The 26,524-nt window shown below is 33.0% G+C and overlaps 1 protein-coding gene across 1 annotated transcript; it reads left to right on the forward strand.

The window, feature by feature from the left end:
* Positions 1-7,649: 7,649 nt before the first annotated feature.
* On the forward strand, positions 7,650-26,110 carry LOC133180694 (uncharacterized). Its single transcript, XM_061315161.1, has 4 exons — positions 7,650-8,801; positions 23,346-23,421; positions 24,982-25,057; positions 26,080-26,110. Exons 1-4 carry the CDS (start codon positions 7,650-7,652, stop codon positions 26,108-26,110), a joined length of 1,335 nt encoding a protein of 444 aa, XP_061171145.1.
* Positions 26,111-26,524: the final 414 nt, after the last annotated feature.

The raw sequence follows: 26,524 nt of genomic DNA on the forward strand, positions 1-26,524 counted from the left end.
TTCTGAAATGCATTTCTTTTTGCTTAATATTTTGTAGAAATTAAAGAAAAACACTCTTATCAAGAAACCTGCCTGTGATTAATAAAACGTAATGGTGGAGTTTGTCTTCATTTTCCCAATGAAATTCATTCTTTCATTCTTGCGTGTACATGTGTGCGTGTTTTAAGTTATTTTATGTTAATAAGGAAATCTCTTCGGAAAACAATTCACGAACTTATGGCAAACATTTAAAATTCTTGATAAAACAAAACATCAGAGAGTACATAAACATTCTATTTACCGCAGTATCTATCTACATGTGTCATTAATGAACCTTTTTTTTTTTTATTTTGCCAATAAGTATGTCAGATTGACTAAATGATAATTAGTCATAAACTGCATGGATGGCGTCTGCCGAATTTAGAATTTTTGTGATCGGCTTCGGTGGATCACGATTGATTCCATATGAGGCATCCGGTAAATGTAACCTAGGCGACGGTCTTCATTTTTCACTATGCACTGAAAGCTTCGTGTAAATTTATCGTATTTAGATACATTTTTAAATGCATATACTTTGAGATATAGTTACTTGGTAAATAAAATGCGTTTTCTTTATAAGCGCAAGAATTTTATTAACTTCCGAAAAGGAATGTACAATGGGAATTAAACAATAACAGAGAGATCTATATTGAAGGCCTCGATCCACGGGGAGAGTTGCGTGGAACTCTTGTTTTGTTTGAACATGTATAAAATTTGTTTTTAAATCCTAATTTAATTGTTTTGGAATACTTGTGTTTAAAGTTATTCTATAAGCAGATAGAATAAGTGTAGCCATAGGCATTATAAAACCTAGACATGTGAGGAACTGAGGATGTTCCTTCAGACTCTTTCATACAGGCCCCTTAGTATTGATACTATATTTTTATCCAAATTATTACGAATGAATTAATTCCATATAAGCAGTTTCCCCACCTTTTCTACCATGATCTTTGTACAAAACATCTGTTTTTTACAAGATTTACACAAATAACCTAGATCAGCAATCTTAAAGGATACTTGATAACAACACACGTACTGAAATCATTGAAGAGGAAGGATCATGTACAACCAAAGAGAATGTATGTAGTAATCGCTGGCGGATTAAGAGGGGGGGGGGCAGAAGGCCCACCCCCTTTTGTGACAAAAAATACACACAAGATTAATTCAGTTTGTTTTGTTGTGGGATATTGCAATAATTTTACATAAAGTATAGCTAAAATAAGTCGGAAAACTGTTCCATAAAACAAAAACCTAAGAGCTTTCGGGAGCTTCGCCCCCTGGGCCCCCAACCCAGACCCCGATTCGTTTCCCCTCCCCCTTTTCAAGAATCCTGGATCCACCACTGGTAATAGAGAGGTACATTTCTATGGAGCCGTGGATTTAGGAGATAATCCTTACATCGCTGGTTCGAATCTCACTGGGTGACGTGGAGATTAAACTCAGACTTTTCTCATTGAAAAATCAAATGTTATTTTAAATAAGGATTTACTTAGTCCACAAACAGTCCGTAAAAGATTTCTTTTCAATTTAAAAAACAAAAGTTAAACTGGAACAATTACATCCAAATTAATCAGAATCTAAATTAAACATGCTTTTCAAACAAATTATATCTCTCATTTTCTAAAAAAAATATATATATTTTTTGTTTTTTGTATCTGTATTTTTATTGTTCCCACTGTTTAAAAACAATTATTTATAGAAATAAAAGAATATATACCTAAGAATTATTCGTATTTTACATTTTAGTCAGGGTGTACTACATGTATCTTATTAAGGAGAAACAACTCTAACTGTATCACTTCTCTGAAGGAGTCCAGTACTCTTACCTTATTACAAATGTCAAAGTGAAAGTTTGTAGTAATGGACATCATTGGGACAAGTTTTGCAGGTCCACTAATAATAAATAACTTATTTAACTGATTAAGAATGCTACATCTAGCCACTGAAAATTGTCTCAAGATCACACAGAGATGTTTGATATGTCTTATCTACCGATTTAAATTACGAAAAACTCCAACGCAGGTTTGCCCTTCTGTCCCTATTTGTCCTTTAGACCTTGGCATTTAATGGATTAATTTAAAAATTACTTTTTTCATTCATTAATGTCCAGTATGGTTTCTTTTCATGGGTGACTGATCAACCGTGTCGATTTTCATTTATCGTTACTAACAAGTGTGTCCTTATCCGGCGTAAGTTTGAGTAAACAAGTTTATTGTGCATTATTTACAGTCATTTCTCTTTGTTCTGGAAAGACATCTTACTCAGTAAGTAATTCAACTGTATTTCAACTGTAATTCGTTTACAATTCAACAGTAATTCAACTGTAGGTACATGTATTTGACCCATTGTTTCGTTGTTTTTTTTCATCTCCTTACTACGGAATCCCCTCTGAATATAAATGTTTTATTTGTTTACTTTACTATCAAAACTGATATAAAATGACTGTTTTTCTCCTCCAAGTAATAAACGTGTTCTGCTGGTCAGGTTACCACGTAAGAAGTAAGTTCGATAGGTCAAATGTGCAGGCACTATATTTCATAAACAACACAACACGAGTAATGATAAAGGATGGGGGCGAACAAGACGAAGAAAATCCCCCGATCTGAGACATATTTGTCAATTTTCAAAGTTCATGGAAAAGTTTGTTTTTTTTTTAATTATATTGTCAGTTATGTCATCTTTATTTTGGGTCATTTATTTCATTGAATAATTTATTGATTGGTAATTTATTTTTTTAAATTGACGGATAAAGCATATTGCGTGGGAAATAGGTCTATCAGAACTATTTAAAATGATTTTTGAATATGAATGGGTCAAGTGTTCATTCTAAATAAACATTTAAATGACGGGAAAGTGAATGTAAAATCTACTTAATATATTTTGAAAAGGGAATCTGAACCCTTTCTATTGAGCTAACTAGTGCTAATTTTAACGGAAACCCTTAACAGATGTTCCCCAAACGGCTCCCTAGTTCCCTTATGGTGCCCTATTTCCTACAAGCTTCATTTATAGGCAATACCTTTGTATTCTAAGCCTACACATTATACTTTCCAAAGCATTTATTGGGAAAATAACGCAGATTTAGCCGTATGAGTATTAGCCAGTCAGATTTAAGCGCTTGTCCATGCACATGTGTTCTAGGTTTCACAGATACATCTTCTTTTAGTGCCTCATAATATATACCTATGAGATAAATTTCAACGAATTTCATGAGAAAAAAAATTGAGTTACATTTAAGTGTAAGGAAATTAGAAATTAGCACACATACATACATGTTCCATCAAGTTAGGTTGAAAAGTAAGGAAGTTATAAGCATTTAAGTTTCAGATTGCAGCACACATGCATGGGCACATTTTCAAGAACTTTTATTTCTATCGTATTGTAGAACTCTATAATATATAAAAAAGGAAGCTTTTGAGATTTTTGTATCAGCCAATCAGACCTAAGCACACAAACATGCGCGTGCGATCTTCCTAATTCAACCATATCATCTTGTCTTGCATATCATATCATGTTAGGCGATTGAGGGGCAAATTGAAAACCAGCTATCCTTCTGTGTTAAATAATTCAGAAGTGAAAAAAGAATTAAATAGATTACACGATCAGTATGTACCTGCTGAAAAAGCAGGTAACAACATTGTGTTTGTTTGTAAGGCTCATTATTTAAATTATATTTTAGAGGAACTGGGATTTAATTCAACAAGTAGTAATCCAATTTATGCCCATAGCTCCCTTTCTAAGGAGGAAACTTTTCAAAATCATATGTCAATTTTGAATATTTTTAATATTCCCAACAACCAACATGAATTTGAATTACCATACCTTTACTGGATTCCGAAACTTCATAAAAATCCTTACAAACAAAGATACATAGGGGGTCCAGTAAATGTTCTACCAAGCCTCTTTCTTTACTCCTCACTAAAATATTAACAGTAGTGAAGGAGAAACTATAGGAATACTGTGCAACAATATCTTCGAGAATTGGTGTAAATCAGATGTGGATGCTTAAAAATTCCAAGGAACTTTTGGAAAATTTGAAATCACAAAATTTTACCAAAATCAACAACATAAAAACTTATGACTTTTTAACTTTATATATAACCATTCCCCACGATAAATTAAAGTCCAGGTTTTTTGATATCATTGACAGCTGCTTTTTCAATGAAAATGGAAGTCGTTCTATAAACTTACTTTGTCATTGGTCATGTGCAAAATTATTTTGTAAAAAATATTCTGATTGTACACACAAGTACTCTGAAGTTGATACCCATGTGGTTTTTGGAGACCAGGTCTTCCTACAATCTATTGGAATTCCCATGAGTACCAATTGCGCCCCGTTATTAGCAGACCTATTTTTGTATTCATATGAAGCAGAATTTGTTCAAAATCTTATACGTGAAAAGAAGAAAACACTTGCTGTGGCCTTCAACTCGACATTTAGATATATCGATGACGCATTGTCAATTAACAATGGTTTTTACCATTCTTATGTCGATACGATATATCCCAGTGAGCTTGAAATAAAAGATACCACAAAGTCTGACACATCTGTTTCATATTTGGATATTTTACTAGAAAAAAAAAATCTTACAACCATGCTTTATGATAAACGTGATGACTTCATTTTTACAATCATCAGCTTCCCTTACTTATGCAGCAATATACCTTCATCACTTGCATACGGGGTTTATATCTCTCAGTTGATTCGATACGCAAGAGCATGCTCTACGTATGTACAATTTCTAAAACGAGGTAAATTATTGACAAACAAGTTGGTGATACAAGAATATCAGCAGTCTCGTTTAAAGTCGTCATTTCGTAAGTTCTATTCGATACAATGACCTTGTTAGCAAGTACAATTTATGATTAAGTCAAATGCTGACTGACGTTTTACATACTTATTGTTTGGCCATTATTTACACACTGAATTGTCGACGGGTTTTTGCGTTATTTCCTGATCATGACAAGGAACACACAGAGGGTGTGACTGGTCGGCAGGGGATGTTCACTCCTCCATGGCACCTGATCCCACCTCTGACGTTTTAGAGGTACGTGTTTGCTCTGCTCCAAAATTAGTATTGTTTAATGGACTTTTGAGCCTGAAAACCGTTCGTTATCTCCATACATTTCATCAGTGTATGTTTATATCCTGAGTTTCAAGGCATTTCCTCAGGAAATGAGACTGTTAAATCTATCTAAAGTATATCAGTCTTTTCTCATATCCACTAACAAAAAAGTACCATAGTAAACTATACTTTACTTTATTTAACTACAATTTACAGTTTGATACTTAAGTATCAAAGTTTATACTGTGGGAAATCAAAGTTTTTACTATTGTTCATCAAAGTATTTTTATTATGAATTTCAGATTGTTATATTTTATTTCTTTTCAATAACTATAAGCGATTTTCTTACATTAAAAGGAAATATTACTTGTTTGTTCATATATTGTTTCAAAATTTACATCATAGTATGTAATTTGAGAAATATTAAGGCTCTAAGTCTTCAAAAAAAGTTATAGAGGAAAGTTTCAAAGTAAATCAAAGTATCATAGTATTTACTAAAATGGTTAACAATAGTAAACTATAGATTAGTAAGTTGTTACAGTCGCACGCGAACGCAAAATGATCTTTGTTCCGCCCATCTACACAACTACACAACATGCTTATTCACCCTTAAAAGGATTTATCTTAATCGGATGAGAAGTTTGCTGGAACAATTCTGGATAAAAAAAGAAGTACCAGAGAAGAAAAAAAAGAAGAATTAGAAACAGAGTAATTAAATCACTCAGAGTAATTAAATCACTCTGCCACATTTAAGATAAAAGAAGACTGCCTAGGTAGTGGGTAATGCTTTAAACATTATGCCAAACCCCTAGCCATGGACTGACTTTGAATCATGCATGAGGCTCTTATTTTTCTTTTCACATACTTTAAAAAATCATATAAATTATAATACTAGTAATTCAATAAAATAAGGAAAAAATGTGTAAAAGATAATACTGACAACGCAATTTTTGAACAAAATAATTTTTCTTTGAACTTTTAGAATTGAGGAAATTTCTTGCATCAGAGTAGGGGAATTGTCGAATTGTCATCGCCTTACACGCCTGTATTCTTTAAAAATGAAACTTGAACTGTTGATTAAATTGTGTAATGAACTGTTAACAAAAACTTCAAGAAGATCCTGCCAGTGAACGAAGATCCTGCCAGTGAACCAATGCTTTATTTATGTGTATCATCTTCAGCCATAGAAGACGGCGTATCTCAACAAATTCTATAGAAGCAAACTTATAGTCTTTAGCTATAGACTGAAGGATGCCATATTAAGTTTTTCCTTACCTCCTCTGGAGTGAAAATTTAAAACCAAATATCCATTGAAATTAATATTTATCAGTCAAATTCGTACAGAATAAAGCGATCGATAAAGAATTTTAAAGATTGTGACATGTGATATTTTATTTTTATCGAGTATAAACAAACAAGGCGCATTTTCTAACGTTATGATTTTAATCATGTACAGCATATTTTAGATTAAGCTGGGGATTTCGATATGCAGGAGATAGCTAAACGATCATTGTACTCATTCAAGGCATGAGCGTGCTTTGATTTCGATAGAAGATTTTTGGTGTCCTCATAATATTCTGAGGTATATATATATATATATATATATATATATATATATATATATATATATATATATATATATATATATATATATATATATATATACTTTTATACTTTGATAAATTTCTAGACCGAGACAGGCTACTGACAATTAAATTGATGAAACAGGGGTATTATCGATTGTGTTGAAATTCAAATTAAATTAAATTCTATGATCGTTACAATGAACCATCTTGCAAAATAGACTTTAGTTTGTTCGAATAATGACTGACTTTATTTTTTTCATAATAAATTATTAAGCAGTTACTTTCAAACTGCTTTGTGTTTGAATTACCCAATTTATGTGATCAAGAGAAAGAGCGTACGATGGATCACCGATGGAGAGGGGATGTTTACCCCTTACTGGTTCCTGATCTTTACCTAAATTTGTATTGTTTTAGGGGATTTTGAAATTGTTGTCTTTACTTTTCATTTTAGCAGCAGGTGTTTCTTAAGACCTAGACTCTCCAAATAATGGATACTCAAGGATTCAGTGCTCAGTGTAAAGTAAAGGAATGTGTTCAATGTCAGAGGGACACAGAATTCTACTGTAACACATGTAAACACGACCTGTGTCTACAGTGTAAAAAGAGACATGTTATTGATCTACATACGATATACCACGATGTTTTGATTTACCGTGAGAAATATGAACACATCCCAATACAAGAATCTTGTGCGAGACATCCAGGCAGAATCTATGAAAAGTACTGTTACTCGTGTGAACTTCCTGTTTGTGTTAAATGTACAGATCACAGAAAACAAAACATACCTCTTGTTTGCTTTAAACAGAGAAAACATGAAATATTGGACATAAGAACAGCTTATAAAACAAATCGCCGACAATACAAAGAAATCTTTCAAAATATCGGAAGTCATACAATCTTTAACAGCTGTTTTATCCTGTCAAAAATTAAAAATGATATAAAAGCTTGTCACAAAGAAAACAGAAAACACCAATCCGAGATGTGGACAAAAGCCGAGAAACTAAAATATCTCGCTAACTCTGTGGTATGTGATGTTAAAACCAGACATAAAGGTTTTATTCAGAGATTACATCAACAAATTAGAAAAATGAAAAGACACCTTGTCAGCGTAGAAAACTATGAACATACATCTGAACAGTCAGAAAACAGAGCGGTCAAATTCCTTTTATTTATTAAGAAAACACGTGTCCCCAAGATGAAGGACACTCCTAATCTGAAACATCCCTCCCTGCTCTCCCTGACCGAAGAAATCAACAGGGAGGATGTAATTAAGTTACTGACTGAAATCCAGATCATAGAGACAGGAAAAAGACAAGTAAGAAATGAATGTTTACTGAAACTGATGTCAACACCCGTGTTGCACACAACCGTCAAACTAACAGGTGTTAGTCGTGTAAGACACATTTCCTGTGTGACGTCAGAACGGGTTTGGATCACTGATGGCGTCAACAGCAATGTAATCTTGACAAACATAACAGGAGACACACTGCATCAACTAACAGATATTGCTTCTTATATATGGAATTATGGAGCACACACCGTGGACATTACAGGTGATCTTATTTATATAGATAGGGATTATAACATCAACAAACTTTCTAAAGATAACAGAACAAAGTCTACACTCATAAAGAAAACTGAACAATTGGAACCACATTGTGTCTACTGCTCTCCCTCCAATGGAGATCTTATGGTGGTGATGTATAATACTTATACAAAGACAGCCTTTGTAAACCGTTACAATAACACAGGAGAACACACACAGACAATACAGTACGACAACACACGTCAGAAACTGTATAGACTACCTAATTACATCACAGAGAACTGCAATGGAGATATCGTTGTGTCTGACTATGATCGTGCTGTAGTCGTGACAGACCATGGAGGGAGACATCGCTTCTCCTACACAGGACCTCCATCTGGATCAGGACTACGACCACGTGGTATCTGTACGGACGCGCTATTGAACATCCTTGTATGTGATGTGAACACTCACACAGTACAAATGATAGACAAGGACGGACGCTTTCTATCACTTATACTTACACCCAAGCAAGGGATAAACAGACCACAGGGCCTGTATTATGACGTCAAAAGTCACCTTCTCTGGGTGGGATCATGGAACAAAGTGTGTACGTGCAGATACATAGAGAGAAGACACTATAAGAGAGATAATTAAAAACACGGACACATGTCCAGTGACAGGAGTACGGGTAAATGTGTTAAGTTGCATGTTAAGTGATGATTGATTATATAGATACATACACAGGACTATCTGACAGGTAATTATCATAATTATAAGGAAATGATTACATATAAGTAAACAAACATTTATGATTGTACAAAAATATTTAATGACTATCTTACATTTTATTTGTATTAATTATCAAGATACATGTAAATGAAAATAAAAATACAGACAAAAAATTCAAACAGGTACATTAAATCAGTTTTAAGAGACATGTTCAAACATAAAGACACTGACCTATTACATACTAACAGGGAAAATGTAATACGATACAGGTACTTGTAAGGACAGTAGCGTCAAATAATTGTGTTGTCTATCTCAAAGTTTGTTGTATTTACACAGAATTCTCAGATTTCTGTAATCATGGTTGATATTCAATATTATCAGGAACAGAGTATTTTGTTCCCGTTTTACATGTGTTAATTTCTTAACAATATTGCTAAACAAGATTTAATAAAGAAATTAAACTCAGAATTTAAAAAGTTGTTTCTCTAAGAGTCTACTGTTGAATTATCATGTACGTTTCAATTTTCAATGCTGTGTGGTAGTGAATTATTTTCGACTTCCAAGTAAACAAACCTGTATATTACTTTGTAACGTTTACCACAGAGTCTAACAGATCTGTTTCATATTTGGATATTTTACTTGAAAAGGACGTTAATGGTAATCTAACAACCAAGCTTTATGATAAACGTGATGACTTTAACTTTTCAATCGTCAACTTCCCTTACTTATGCAGCAATATACCTTCATCACCTGCAAACGGGGTATATATCTCTCAGTTGATTCGATACGCAAGAGCATGCTCTACGTATGTACAATTTCTAAAACGAGGTAAATTATTGACAAACAAGTTGATGAAACAAGAATATTAGCTGTCTCGTTCAAAGTCATCATTTCGTAAGTTCTAAGGTCGATACAATGACCTTGTTAGCAAATACAATTTATCATTGAGTCAAATGCTGACTACAAATTGTTTGGCCATTATTTTCACACTGAATTGTCGACGGATTTTTCCGTTATTTCCCGATCATGACAAGAGCACACGGCGGGTGTGACCGGTCGGCAGGGGATGCTCACTTCTCCATGGCACCTGATCCCACCTCTGATGTTTGGAGGTCCGTGTTTGCTCTGCTCCTATTTTATATTGTATAATGGTCTTTTGAGCTTGAATACTGTTCGTTATCTCCATATATGAAATATTTCATATTTCATTATCAGCAATATAAGCAATATACAGATAAAAAGAAAAAAGAAATCGAGAGATAATTCTGTAAAATGTCAAAGAAATAAAAAAAAAAAAAAAAAACATCAAAAATATGAAACAAATATTTTGATTTGACTATAGTGATATATGTTAATATGCAAAAAGACTAGTTATGAAGTTTTAAAAGATAAATAACTCGTACATAATTAAAAAAATGTTTCTCGTGAATAATTGACAACAATCAGAGCATACTGGGAAATATTTTCTATAATAGACGTTAAGAAGCACTTTTGCATATTCATTTCGAAAAGTTGGTTTCCAAAACTCAGTACTTATTCAATGTGCCACTAATATCCATTCATAGTTATGAGTACTTTTCATTAAACATGAGAGTTTGTAAAATTCTTGGAAAGTGCGCTATACCCTTTTTTTTTTTTTTTTAACTTTTTGCACATTGTGTGAAAATAATTTTTCGCCAGTTTGATAAATTATTATAAGATTGTAATATGCAGGCTGACACAGCATTTATAGGGTCCGAAATATGAGTAGTAAATGCATTGCATTTTTGACTAAAAAGAAGCATTATCAGCGATGTTTATTTTTATTACCAGGTTATACGGATATATACTTTGACAAAATTTACATTCATAAAAACTCTGAGATCTGAAATGCGAAAAGATGGAAAAGATGAAACCACACAAGCACATATCTCGGACATTTGTACATGTATATACCTTGAAGACTAGGTTTGGACTATTTCGAGAAGCACCGACTTTAACAGTTGACGGCTTACTTTCATTGATTGATTGTTGTTTAACGTCCCTCTCGAGAGTTTTTTACTCATATGGAGACGCCACCACTTGCCGGTGGATGGCTACAAATTCTGACCTTTACCCGGCCATTGAGCAGTGAGGGATCTTTTTCGTGCCAGCACCTATTGCGACACGGGACCTCGGTTTATACGGTCTCATCCAAAGGTCTTTATCTACCCACCACAGTGGGATTCGAACCCGCGACGTAAAGATCAACTCCTTACTCCGCGACTCTAAGACTTACTTTGAAATGTAAACTAACCTTTTGTATGGAGGAACCATATTAATATTAAACGTGCTAACAGGTATGGTTTTAGGGGCACAAACATGATTTACCGGTATACAATCAACGCAAGAGATGATAGGGTAGAAATATGTAGCTCAAATAACCTTTTGAGTGTTAGAATCTTCTTTCAATCTCATTTTCTGAAGGAATGTATGAAGGGAGAAAATGCATGAAGGAAGAAAAACATTCCAGAAGGAATGACCCAATATTATCATTTAAATAACTGTTATCACGAAAGAACTTCCGTATATTGTCCTATTGTAAAGGTAAGTCGTCGATTGCAAAAGCGAGCACTTCTAGCAAAAGTCAAATACCAGTATACCAAAGCATAACCATCAAACATTGTGTTTAAATGAGCCTTAGACGTACTAGGAAAGTTAGCATTAATCCTTAAACTAACAAAACAGTTCCTTCTGTTTTGTAGTAATTGAATGTGCGATAGAATCTGTAGTTGAATTTGAAGTTAAAGGATAAGGTATGGTAATGGCCAAATTCGGTCCCTCATTTGATGTAAAAATCAAACCACAGTTAAAATTGTTGAATTTTTCAGCTAAGAACATAAAATGTTTGCTTGTTTTAAAAGTAGCAATAATTTTGATATGACAAGTACAGGGAGGCCACAGGAGGATGCCAAAGTTGGACATTTAACTACATTTCCTCAATTCTGATGAAATTTTGCCAAGTTTGAGATACTTTTCACTTCAGAAAACATAGAGCACAAGCTTGCATATCTGAGATTTTCATACACAAGATGTATCTGATACTATTGCATGAAATATATGGAGATAACGAACAGTATTCAAGCTCAAAAGTCCATTATACAATACAAAATAGGAGCAGAGCAAACACGGACCTCCAAACATCAGAGGTGGGATCAGGTGCCATAGAGGAGTGAGCATCCTCTGCCGACCGGTCACACCCGCCGTGTGCTCCTTGTCATGATCAGGAAATAACGCAAAAACCCGTCGACAATTCAGTGTGTAAATAATGGCCTAACAATAAGTATGTAAAACGTCAGTCAGCAATTGACTCAATGATAAATTGTATTTGCTGACAAGGTCATTGTATCGACCATAGAACTTACGAAATGATGACTTTAAACGAGACAGCTGATTCTTGTTTTATCAACTTATTTGTCAATAATTTACCTCATTTTAGAAATTGTACATACGTAGAGCATGCTCTTGCGTATTGAATCAACTGAGAGATATATACCCCGTACGCAAGTGATGAAGGTATATTGCTGCATAAGTAAGGGAAGTTGACGATTGAAAAGTTAAAGTCATCACGTTTATCATAAAGCTTGGTTGTTACTATTAACGTCTTTTTCAAGTAAAATATCCAAATATGAAACAGATGTGTCAGACTCTGTGGTATCTTTTATCTCAAGTTCACCAGGATATATTGTATCGACATAAGAATGAAAATAGCCATTGTTAATTGACAATGCGTCGTCGATATATCTAAATGTCGAGTTGAACGCCACAGCAAGTGTTTTCTTCTTTTCACGTACACGATTTTGGACAAATTCTGCTTCATATGAATACAAAAAAGGTCTGCTAATAACGGGGCGCAATTGGTACCCACAGGAATTCCAATAGATTGTTGGAAAACCTGGTCTCCAAAAACCACATAGATATTGTCAATCAGAAACTCAAGCATCTTTTTAATGTCAACTTCAGAGTACTTGTGTGTACAATCAGAATGTTTTTTAACAAAATAACTTTGCAAATGACCAATGACAAGGTAAGTATATTTACGAGTTCCATTTTTATTGAAAAAGCAGCTGTCAATGATATCAAAAAACCTGGACTTTAATTTATCGTGGGGAATGGTTATGTATAAAGTTGAAAAGTCGCAAGTTTTTAAGCTGTTGATTTTGGTAAAATCTTGTGATTTCAAATTTTCCAAAAGTTCCTTGGAATTTTTAAGTATCCACATCTGATTTACACCACTTCTCGAATATATTGTTGCACAGTACTCTTGACGTTTCTCCTTCACCACTGTTAATATCTTAGTGAGGAGTAAAGATAGAGGCTTGGTTGAACATTTACTGGAACCCGCTATGTATCTTTGTCTGTAAGGATTTTTATGAAGTTTCGGAATCCAATATAAATATGGTAATTCAAATTCATTTTGATTGTTTGGAATATTAAAAATATTCAAAACTGACAAATGATTTTGAAGAATTTCTTCCTTAGAAAGGGACAAAGGGAACTATGAGTATAAGTTGGATTACCACTTGTAGAATTAAATCCAAGTTCCTCTAAAATACATTTAATGTAATGAGCCTTACAAACAAAGACAATGTTGTTACCTGCTTTGTCAGTAGGGACCAATACGTATTGATCATGTAATCTATCTAATTCTTTTTTCACTTCTGGATTATTGAATACAGAAGGATAGATGGTTTTCATATTGCCTCTCAATCTTTTAATGCGTGATTTTAACATACATCTGAAACATTTAATCCATTCTGACAAAGTGTCAAGGTCTTCTTTTTCATGTCTGGCCCATCGCCTGGCGTAGTCCTCTACAGAATCCATAATATTTATGAAATTCCGACGCCAGTTGAAGGATCTGGGTTCCCTGAATTTAGGACCTTTTAAAATGAGTGATCTAAGGTCCTCATTATTAACTATATTTATGTCACCAGTAATAACGTGTCCAGCAGGACTATAGTTATAGGGCGAAGAAGAACATGAACACGATAAATTAGGCAAGCTTGTGCTCTGTGTTTTTTGAAACAAAATGTGTTTTAAATTGATGATTATTTGCATACATATGAGAAAATTTGGAATCTTAAATATTTCTTGTCCTTCCCTTGACAGAAAAATAACGGACTTAAAGAATCTGTTTAACTTATTATCAAACGTTGAAGTGAATGCTGTGGTTAATACTGCTACTTCAGATTTATTGCATGGTTAAAGTCATGCAATGTTTCACTTTGGTGCCCATTTTTTTTTCCAAATTTGTGACATCCCTTTCAGTTTAAAGCATTACTTTTAACACGAAATTATAGAAAAGCAGTACACAGAGTCTAGTCCTGATTGGAAATTAATTTATGACAAATGTCAGTTTTGTAGAAATAAGTTTCATATTAAAAAGTGCTGTTTAAAACCATGCATACTAGTATTTGTACACTCATGAATATTTAAAAGCAAGCATACTTTAGTATTTGTACACTCATATTGCTTTGAAACATAAGTATAGTCATGCTGATTATATAGCTCAGTAAAACGTGTAAATTCGGCTAAAATTTTCAGTAACATTTGTTGTTTTATGTTCCCTAAAAACTTTGTAATCAACGACAACATAGTATTAATTTTATCGCATCAAACCACGAACGTTTTGATAACCCCTCATACATGAATTTCCCTGTCTATTCATTAATTACATGTATTTACTAAAACAGCCAGTAAATACATGCATTTACTGAACGGTTTAGGAAATTCATGATATTCCCGATTCACATATTTACCGTAACATATATTTATATATAAACCTTTCTTTATGATGCATGTCGTTTAAAAATAACAACTGTAAAATAATGTAGATGAAAGATTTTCCTTGAAAAATTTTTTTAAAGTTTTTTAGGGGAAGATAAAGAAAATATCATTTTAGGTGTTAAATATAATCACATAGTTTCTCTGAAAGATAAAAGCAAGATAAGAAGATTTTTATAGATTAGATTTTGATATTTATCTAAAATTTCAAAAGCCTTTCGATGATAGTTTTGACAAAAAAATTTAAACTTGCGAATTCTTTCTTTTTTCCATGAATGTTAGAAATAAAATGACGGATATGGTATATAGCCATGCATATTCTTTGGAATTAGCAATGCTGTTCCTGTCCATGCTTTCCCAACAACTATTATGAAACATCATTAGGGGAGCTACAGTTCGCTAGTCTGACAAGGTGTCGAACAACTTCCTTTTTGAAGAAAACAAGGACATTAAAGATTCATAAAACTAATTTTATTTGATGGCTTATGACTTTCTTTGATATGTTGAACCTCCACGGTAGCTCAGTTGGAGGGAAAACTTGTTCAAGCTATACATCTTATGCAGTCTACAAATGTTTTCGTTATTTTCCTGTTTATGACAAGGAGCACACGGTGGGTGTTACCGGTCGGGGAGGATGCTTACTCTTCCATGACACCTGATCCCACCACTAATGTTATAGAGGTCCGTGTTTGCTCTAGACCTGCTCCTGATTTGTATCGTTTAAATGGTTCGTTATCTCAACATATTTCATAAACCTAACTACATTTGATGGTTTATGGTTTTCGTAGATATGTCGATTCATGAATCTACATTTCCCAAAGTCAAATGTAAAAGATCTGAATTCATTTATAAGAATGAATTTAGCATTGGCATTGCTTAGAAATGACTATTGTATTAGAGATCCGTGTTTGCTCTAGACCTGCTTCTGATTTGTATCGTTTAAATGGACTTTTGAGCTTGAATACTGTTCATTGTCTCCATATATTTCATTAAACTAATTACATTTGATGATTAATGTTTTTCTTCAATACGTCATTTTCCAAAGTCAAATGTAAAAGATCTGAATTCATTTATAAGAAGGAATTTTAGTCTGGCATGGCTTAATATTGACTTTTTTTCTTTATTTTTCTCTCGAATATCTAAAAAAAATTTCAGTTTTATGTTCTTAAATATACTAGAATAGGAAAATAATCAGGACACTTCAATACAAAAAATGGCCTCTTTTCTTTTTCAATTCTTTAGAGGAGTTTGCTTCAACTCAAATTATAGAATTTTTTTCTACAAAATGCCAGAAAAGAGAAATTCAAGTTTCTATCTCCCCTAACGAGTTTCTGCTCACTGGCTTTGTCAGAAATTATATGCTTGTTTTTTTTTTTTTTTTGTATTGAAACACAAATGTATGTTTTTAAAAAGATTTTCATTAGGCTTAGTCCAGTAAATTTAATATATATGACATTTTCACTGAAACTAATCTTTACGTTCCAACATCTCAAAGAACAATGCTTTTGTAGAAAAATTAAGGAATGGATTTAATAGTTAATCAAGTTAAACTGTATAACTAGGATTGAGGTAAATATTGCTTTATTAAGGGCAAATCAGTCAAAAAAAACAACTGTTCCAATGCAGCTTAGAATGAAATGTATATATGTACTGAACAGTATTCAAGTTCAAAAGTCCATTCATACATTTCAATTCAGGAACAGAACAAACAAGGACCTCTAAAACATCAGAAGTGGGATCAGGTGCAATGAAGAAGTGAGCATCCCTGTCGAGCGGTCAAACCTGCCTTGTGCTCTTTGTCATGATTGAGAGAAAAAAACGGAAAAATCTGTCGACAATTCAGTGTGTTAATCATGGCTTAACAATTAGTATGAAACCGTCAGTAAGAATTTGATTTAATGATAGATTATATTTGCTAATGAGGTCATTGTGTCGGCCATAGAACTAGCAAATTGATTACTTCAACCGAGACTGTTAATATTTTCGTTTCATTGACTTGTTTGTCCATAACCTACCTCGCTTTAGAATTTTTTTTATGCTTTTGCGTATCGAATCAACTGAGAGATGAAATATATGGAGATTACGAACAGTATTCAAGCTCAAAAGTCCATTATACAATACAAAATAGGAGCAGAGCAAACACGGACCTCCAAACATCAGAGGTGGGATCAGGTGCCATGGAGGAGTGAGCATCCCCTGCCGACCGGTCACACCCGCCGTGTGCTCCTTGTCATGATCGTGAAATAAGGGAATAACCCGTCGACAATTCAGTGTGTAAATAATGGCCTAGCAATTAGTATGAAAAAAGTCAGTCAGCATTTGACTCAATGATAAATTGTATTTGCTGACAAGGTCATTGTATCAACCAAGTGGATAGATTGTTTTAAAACCCAATTAGACTCTGCTAAGTTTGACATAGATAGTGTCTTTGAATCACAGGCCAAGAGTTTTCTTACAGAACTTGAAGAGGGTAAAGTAAAAAATGAAGTAATTGAATTGGATAAACCTAATGAACTTTGGGAAGCAAATGATGCACTTAGTAAAATGAAGAATAATAAAACTCCAGTAATCGATGGTTTATAAAAATTCTTTCAATCAATTGTCACAAAACCTTGTAAAATTATTTAACATTATATTAGAAACAGGTGTTTTTCCAAGCGAATGGGGTAAGGCTATTATATGCCCTATGTATAAGAGTGGAGATAAGAATATTACAGAAAATTATAGGGGAATATCATTATTGAATGTTATCAGTAAAATTTTTCCCAAAATTTTGAATAATAGATTGACATGTTTGGCAGAATATGGAGAAGTGTTGGCTGAACAACAATCTAGTTTTAGACAAACTCTTTCTACTATTGATAATTGCTTTGTTCTTAAAGCAAGTATATATAAATATATTAGTAAAAGCAAAGGTAGATTGTATTGCCTTTTTATAGATTTCTCAAAAGCTTTTGACTGTGTACAACATAATATTTTATTGTATAAATTATTCAAGAAAGGAGTCAGTACAAAAATTTTATTAATTTTAAAGTCAATGTATTCCCAATTAACATCATGTATTAGAAATCAAAATCATATTTCAGACTTTTTCCAGTGTAATATAGGCACTAGACAGGGTTGCATTTTTAGTCCTCTCTTATTTATCATGTTTATTGGTGAACTTACAGAATTATTAGAATCAATGGAATGTAAATGTATATACATTGATGAGTCGTTTCCTAACATTATGCAGTTACTCTTTGCCGATGATGTAGTAAATTTTGCAGATACAGTTATTAATTTAAAATCAAATTAAAGTATTAGAAAAATTTTACTATAAATATGACATGAAAATTAGTTTACAAAAGTCAAACATCATGGTGTTTAGACGTGGAGATATAACAAAAAGTACAGAGAAATGGTTTTTTGATCGAAAAGAAATTGAAATTGTACCATTTTACAAATATTTAGGGTTATATTTCACAAGTACAATATCATGGCAATTGACAATGAAGCCTCTGTGTGTGTCTGCGGAAAAAGCATTGTTTATAGTATATAAATTTATAAAGATGTACAATGCATCATATAAACAAATCTTTTGCATCTTTGGTAGAATGATTGTACCAATTTTGACTTATGGTGCTGAAATATGGGGGTTTGAGTTATCTAAATGTATTGAATCTATACATACGAAGTTCTGTAGAAGAGTATTAAGACTCAAGAACAATTACACCTGAAATAGGTGTCTTAGGAGAACTAGGGCGATATTCCCTTATGGTACACTACTTTAAGAAATTTATTGCATATTGGTTAAAGATACTTTGTATGGAAGATAATAGATACCCAAAAAGATGTTACTTATTTTTACTTCAGTTAAACAATGTTGGTAGAATTAGAGGTAACTGGGTATCAGAAGTGAAGTCAATGTTATTTAGATATGGTTTCCATTATGTATGGCTATGTCAAGGTGTAGGTGATAATGTATTATTTTTAAAAGAGTTTGTACAAAGAGTACAGGATAACTATATGCAGGAATGGCACTCATCATTGAGCTCCTATAGTAAATTAGATTCTTATTGTAAATTCAAAATTCTTTTTGAACGGGAAAGGTACATAGATGTTATAAACAATACTCTTTTAGAGAATCACTTTTTAAATTAAGAACTTCTAGTCACTGTTTGGAAATTGATCATGGTCGATTTAAGGGTATTCCTAGAGAAAACAGGTTTTGTCTCTTTTGTCAAATAGCAAGTAAAACTTCTATGAGGATGAAGAGCACTTTGTAGAAAATTGTGAATTATGTATGGATATTAGAGTAAAATGTAATATTTTGAAACACTTGAGATGTTATAAAAACACTGTGAATATGTTTATATATGGAAATGATGTAGTTTTAAATGATATTGCAAAATTTTCCTTTTTAGCTTTCAAAGAGAGGGAAAAGATCATTGAAAATTTAATATGTGACAATTGAAAAGCATGATTCATATGTTCCCACACTATATGTATATATGTTTAAATATGTGAGCCTGATCTGTAATTGTAAATCTCTCATTTTAATATATGATTGTACTTTGGGCCGGTGGACTGTAATACTCAATAAATATCTTGAATTGTATTCACCATGATAGAACTTACGAAATGATGACTTTAAACGAGACAGTTGATATTCTTGTTTCATCAACTTGTTTGTCAATGATTTTAGAAATTGTACATACGTAGAGCATGCTCTTGCGTATTGAATCAACTGAGAGATATATACACCCCGTATGCAGGTGATGAAGGTATATTGCTGCATAAGTAAGGGAATTTGACGATTGAAAAGTTAAAGTCATCACGTCTATCATAAAGCTTGGTTGTTAGATTACCATTAACGTCTTTTTCAAGAAATAATTTCCAAATATGAAACAGATGTGTCAGACTATGTGGTATCTTTTATCTCAAGTTCACCAGGATATATTGTATCGACATAAGAATGGAAATAGCCATTGTTAATTGACAATACGTCGTCGATATATCTAAATGTCGAGTTGAAGGCCACTGCAAGTGTTTTCGTCTTTTCACGTACAAGATTTTGGACAAATTCTGCTTCATATGAATACAAAAAAAGGTCTGCTAATAACGGGACGCAATTGGTACCCATGGGAATTCCAATAGATTGTTGGAAGACCTGGTCTCCAAAAACCACATAGATATTGTCAATCAGAAACTCAAGCATCTTTTTAATGTCAACGTCAGAGTACTTGTGTGTACAATCAGAATGTTTTTTAACAAAATAATTTTGCAAATGACCAATGACAAGGTAAGTATATTTACGAGTTCCATTTTTATTGAAAAAGCAACTGTCAATGATATCAAAAAGCCTGGACTTTAATTTATCGTGGGGAATGGTTATATATAAAGTTGAAAAGTCCTAAATTTTCAAGCTGTTGATTTTGGTAAAAACTTGTGATTTCAAATTTTCCAAAAGTTCCTTGGAATTTTTAAGTATCCACATCTATTTACACCACTTCTCGAATATATTGTTGCACAGTACTCTTGACGTTTCTCCTTCACCACTGTTAATATCTTAGTGAGGAGTAAAGAAAGAGGTTTGGTTGAACATTTATTGGAACCCGCTATGTATCTTTGTAAGGATTTTTATGAAGTTTCGGAATCCAATATAAATATGGTAATTCAAATTCATTTATGTTGTTTGGAATATTAAAAATATTAATATTCAAAACTGACATATGATTTTGAAGAATTTCATCCTTAGAAAGGGAACTATAAGTTGGATTACCACTTGTATAATTAAATCCAAGTTCCTCTAAAATACATTTAATATAATGAGCCTTACAAACAAAGACAATGTTGTTACATGCTTTGTCAGCAGGGACCAGTACATACTGATCATGTAATCTAATTCTTTTTTCACTTCTGGATTATTGAATACAGAAGGATACATAGTTTTCATGTTGCCCCTCAATCTTTTAATGTGCGATTTCTTCATACATACGATACATTTAATCCATTCTGACAAAGTGTCAAGGTCTTCTTTTTCATGTCTGGTCCATCGCCTGGCGTAGTCCTCTACAGAATCCATAATATTTATGAAATTCCGACGCCAGTTGAAGGATCGGGGTTCCCTAAATTTAGGACCTTTTAAAATGAGTGATCTAAGGTCCTCATTATTAACTATATTTACTTCATCAGTAAAAGCCTGGAGGACTATAGTTATAGGGCGAAGGAGAACATGAACACGATGGAGGATTATGTTTCAGATATTCGATATCCATCCGATATCCGATATTAGATATAAACCCCGAATGCAGGTGCAATGGGTATTTTGCTGCATACGAGAAGTTGACGATTGAAAAGTTAAAGTCATCACGTTTATCATAAAGCTTTATTGTTATGTTACCATTGGCGTCTTTTTCAAGTAAAATATCCAGATATAAAATAGATGTGTCAGACTCTGTGGGATCTTTAAATTCAGACATACTGGGATATATCGCGTCGACAAATGAAAGGAAATAACTATTGTTAATTGATAATACGTCGTCGATATATCTAAATATCGAGTTGCAGGCCACTGCAAGTGTTTTTTTTTCCTTCTCATGCATAGGATTTAAAATAACTTCTCCATCATATGAATACATGTAATGATGTAAATATTCTAGTAAGGAGTAAAGAAAGAAGCTTAGTAAAACATTTATGGGAACCCGCTATGTATCTTTGTTTGTACGGATTTTTATAAAGTTTCGAAATCCACTACCGATATTGTGATCCAAATTCCTTTTGGTTGTTCGGAATATTAAAAATATTCAAATATAATTTTAAAGAATTTCTTCTTTGGAAAGGGAGGTATGGGTATAAGATGGATTACTATTTGTAGAATTAAATCAGAATTTTTCTAAAATACATTAAAAATAAGGAGCCTTACAAACAAAGACAATACCACCGTTGGCACAGTATCTGATATCATTACTGGTGTCATTCGATGTTTTTCAAGCACCATTATACAATGATTTTTAAGCGGCATACCATGAGTTTCATAATACAATGTTAAAGTATCAGCAAACCCTATTGTAGCATCAGCGTATAAAGTGTAAGCAAATTTGTGATGATAAAGTAGAGCATATTATGTTGAAATATCATCATATTGTGTTGTTCAAAGAATCATCAGATAAGGTAAAAATATCAGCAAACAATGGTAAAGCATTATCATATAATTATGTAGCATGTAATGCTAAAGTATCAGCATATAGTGTTGAGGTTTCAGCATATAATGTAGGTTCATCATATAATGTAGTTTCAGCATATATGTAATGTTAAACTATCAGCATATAATGTTGTAGTTTCAGCATATAATGTAGTTTCAGCATATAATGATGTAGTCTCAGCATATATGTAATGTTAAAGTATCAGCATATAATGTTGTAGTTTCAGCATATAATGTTGGAGCATCAGCATATAATGTTGTAATATCAGCATATAATTTTGTAGTTTCAGCATATGATAATGAAGCATCAACAGGTAACGAAAGTAATCCACGTAAGACATTTGAGACGTTGCATGTATATTTTTTTTTTTCTAACAAAATAAATAATGTTTTTGGTATAATGGACTTAAAAATAATTCACACATTTTTTTTTAATTTAATTTTTTCTATGCACTTCATTATTTTCAAGCTTTTTTATAATAAGCATTTACATATCAAGAAAGGAAACAAAAAAAAAATAATAATAAAATGCAACAATTTGAAATTTTTCGTAAAATACTCTGATATAATCTGGTAAAAACTTGAATTAACTATAGTTAAAATGTCAATACTTTAGTAAACTTAAGTTAGATATTGTAAACAATAGTTAATTTTAGTATATTTTTGTAAGAGATTTATCAGTAGCATGTATTTAAGATCGGTGATTAAGAACGAGGAAACATTTTCTCATTAGGAAAAAAAGAAGAGATACAATTTTATTTCTATCAGTCGTGTCACAGTAAACAGTGCTGTTTGACATTCCCTTTTGTGTGCAGTGGACTAAATTTTATTTATTTTTTTTTTTTTTTGTGTTGTCGATTTGATATTTACTTTTGTATCCAGTGACCTGATATTAACTTTCTGTGTGCGATTGATGTGATATTTTGTTGGCAACCGATATGATATTATTTTTTTCTGTCGACTCGATATTTTTACGTTTTGTGGGCAATCAACTTCACATTTACTTTTGTGTGCCGTCATTTGATGCTTACCTTCGTTTGCAGCCCCTTTGATATTAACTTAAACTCGATTTGATTATTGTTGCTGTATATGCAATTGACTCGATATTTACGTTTATGTGCCGTTGATTTACTTTAGTATCCCTGCTTTTTTTATTCAGTTTTTGTTGATCAAGTTTTGTGTGTGTGTGTGCAGTCGTTTTTAGGTAGTCTTCCCCTGAAGTCAGAAGTTGTAACTACGTTGTATACATCCGCTTCAGCTTGATATCTAATATCTTCAAAAGAAGAAGAAGAGACCAACAACGTCATAGCAGGTGGGGTAATTTCTGTTCTCTCAATTCTTTACGACAGAAATGTTATATGTAATACGTAACACAGTGAATACAATATACATTTACTACATTTTACCTCTCTTTCTCTATTTAACAGTCTGGTCTACTGTGTGTCCTCCCTGTCGTGAGAAAGGCTCAGTGGTGGATCCAGCAGAGGTGTATCTTCAACAGAGGTAAAATAAAGAATTTCAATGTTTCTTAGTTGTCCATATAAGCTACAAAACATTTTCGACCCCTCGTTTAGACAAATTACCCTCGAACCAAAATCTTTGGAAAGGGTTTCCTATAAATGATAGTGTGATCAAAACGATAACCAGAAATTTTAAGGGAAAAAGTATATGCATGAGAACTCTCTCTCTCTCTCTCTCTCTCTCTCTCTCTCTCTCTCTCTCTCTTACACACATTTCTCCCATTATTACTCTATCTCTCTCTCTTACAAACACACTCACACACACATTTCTCACATTTATTACATATGAAAACATTTCAGATCCCTTCCCTCCAACAAACATATTTTATTCTATTAAACAATATGGTCTTTTATATAATTCCTTCCTGTTGTGAGAAAGACTTTGTGATAGATCCTAAAGTGGTGTAAGTTCAGACGAGGGAAGGTTCAGAATTCCCTACAAATTTCACTGTTAATTTATAAACAAGCTCATAAGGACTGCAAAGAATATCGGATCTCCCTCATTGGAAAATTGCTCCCTCCCCTTTATCATAGAAGGGTTTATAAATCAAGGTGCATAAATATAAGGGTTTCTGTTTTCGTTTGCAGTCCCTTTGATATTTACTTTTGTGTACACTTGATTTGATTATTGTTGTTGTATGCATTTGACTTGATACCATAAATCTGGAAATTTTTGCTGTAGATAAATTTTTAGCAAATTTACGCTTGCATTGCATTCGCAAAATATTTTTCTTAAAAATAAATCAACAACAAAAAATATAAATAAAAATACTGCTGACAGCTGATGTCTATTTTTAACCCGGTGAACAGGTGTTCATAAGCAATGATCATTTCAAGATATCTTTTTATACTACAAGCAAGTTACCCGTGACAATAACTACATTCAATATCGTCTGATGGTTTGACAGGCAGTATGTCTCTTTTAAATTATTTCTCCAAGAAAGAAAGGCCTGTTGTTTTATCTAACAACGAATCCCTAGCACGACAGAATCTTACCGGGGAACATAGTCTCGTGTATAATGAAATCCAACGAAAGAAAGATGGCATGTACATGCAAAATTTATTCCACATGCGTAACTTATGAACTGTTATGAAAATTTTAAGCGCTTTTTATTTTTAGCGCCAATGACGATTCGCAAAATTTTAAAACGTAAAAAATTAATCAACACCTTATTGACCCAGATGCGCTAAAATAAATCGACGTAAAACTTTCCATATTTACGGTATTTGCGTTTATGTGCCGTTGATTTACTTTAGTATCCCTGCTTTTTTATTCAGTTTTTGTTGATCAAGTTTTGTGTGTGTGTGTGCAGTCGTTTTTAGGTAGTCTTCCCCTGAAGTCAGAAGTTGTAACTACGTTGTATACATCCGCTTCAGCTTGATATCTAATATCTTCAGAAGAAGAAGAGACCAACAACGTCATAGCAGGTGGGATAATTTCTGTTCTCTCAATTCTTTACGACAGAAATGTTATATGTAATACGTAACACAGTGAATACAATATACATTTACTATATTTTACCTCTCTTTCTCTATTTAACAGTCTGGTCTACTGTGTGTCCTCCCTGTCGTGAGAAAGGCTCAGTGGTGGATCCAGCAGAGGTGTATCTTCAACAGAGGTAAAATAAAGAATTTCAATGTTTCTTAGTTGTCCATATAAGCTACAAAACATTTTCGACCCCTCGTATAGACAAATTACCCTCGAACCAAAATCTTTGGAAAGGGTTTCCTATAAATGATAGTGTGATCAAAACGATAACCAGAAATTTTAAGGGAAAAAGTATATGCATGAGAACTCTCTCTCTCTCTCTCTCTCTCTCTCTCTCTCTCTCTCTCTCTTACACACATTTCTCACATTATTACTCTCTCTCTCTCTCTCTCTCTCTCTCTCTCTCTCTCTCTCTCTTACAAACACACACACTCACACACACATTTCTCACATTTATTACTTATGAAAACTTTTTAGACCCCTTCCCTCCAACAAACATATTTTATTCTGTTAAACAATATGGTCTTTTATATTTCCTTCCTGTTGTGAGAAAGACTTTGTGATAGATCCTAAAGTGGTGTAAGTTCAAACGAGGGAGGGTTCAGAATTCCCTACAAATTTCAATGTTAATTTATAAACAAGCTCATAAGGACTGCAAAGAATATCGGATCTCCCTCATTGGAAAATTGCTCCCTCCCCTTTATCATAGAAGGGTTTATAAATCAAGGTGCATAAATATAAGGGTTTCTTTTTTTCGTTTGCAGTCCCTTTGATATTTACTTTTGTGTACACTTTATTTGATTATTGTTGTTGTATGCATTTGACTTGATATTTGCGTTTATGTGCCGTTGATTTACTTTAGTGCCCTGCTTTTTTTATTCAGTTTTTGTTGATCAAGTTTTTTTGTGTGTGTGCAGTTGTTTTTAGGTAGTCTTCCTCTGAAGTCAGAAGTTGTAACTAAGTTGTATACATCCGCTCCAGCTTGATATCTAATATCTTCAAAAGAAGGAAGAAGAAGAGACCAACAACGTCGTAACAGGTGGGATAATTTCTGTTCTCTTAAGTCTTTACGGCAGGAATGCTATATGTAATACGTATAAGAGTTTATACAAAATATGTACTACATTTTACCTCTCTTTCTCTATTTAACAGTCTGGTCTACTGTGTGTCCTCCATGTCGTGAGAGAGGCTCAGTGGTGGATCCAGCAGAGGTGTATCTTTAACAGAGGTAGGGTTAAGAATTTCAATGTTTCTTAGTTATCCATATAAGCCACAAAAGACTTTGGACCCCGTCGTTTGAACAAATTACCACGAACCAAAATCTATGAAAAGGGTTGCCCATAAGGCATAGTGTGTTTTAACTAACGACCAGAAATGTAAAGGGAAAAAAGTATATGCATGAGTAATTACTACATTTTGCCCCACCCCCATCTCTCTCTCTCTCTCTCTCACACACACACACACACATTTCTCACATTTATATTACTTATGAAAACTTTTTAGACCCCTCCCCTCTAACATACATATTTTATTCTATCAAACAATCTGGTCTTTTATATTTCCTACCTGTTGTGAGAAAGCCTTTGTGATAGATCCT

The sequence above is a fragment of the Saccostrea echinata genome, unplaced genomic scaffold, assembly GCF_033153115.1.
Source record: "Saccostrea echinata isolate AGI-Se365-2 ecotype Australia unplaced genomic scaffold, CSIRO_AGI_Sech_v1 ptg000007l, whole genome shotgun sequence".
Lineage (NCBI taxonomy): Eukaryota > Metazoa > Mollusca > Bivalvia > Ostreida > Ostreidae > Saccostrea > Saccostrea echinata.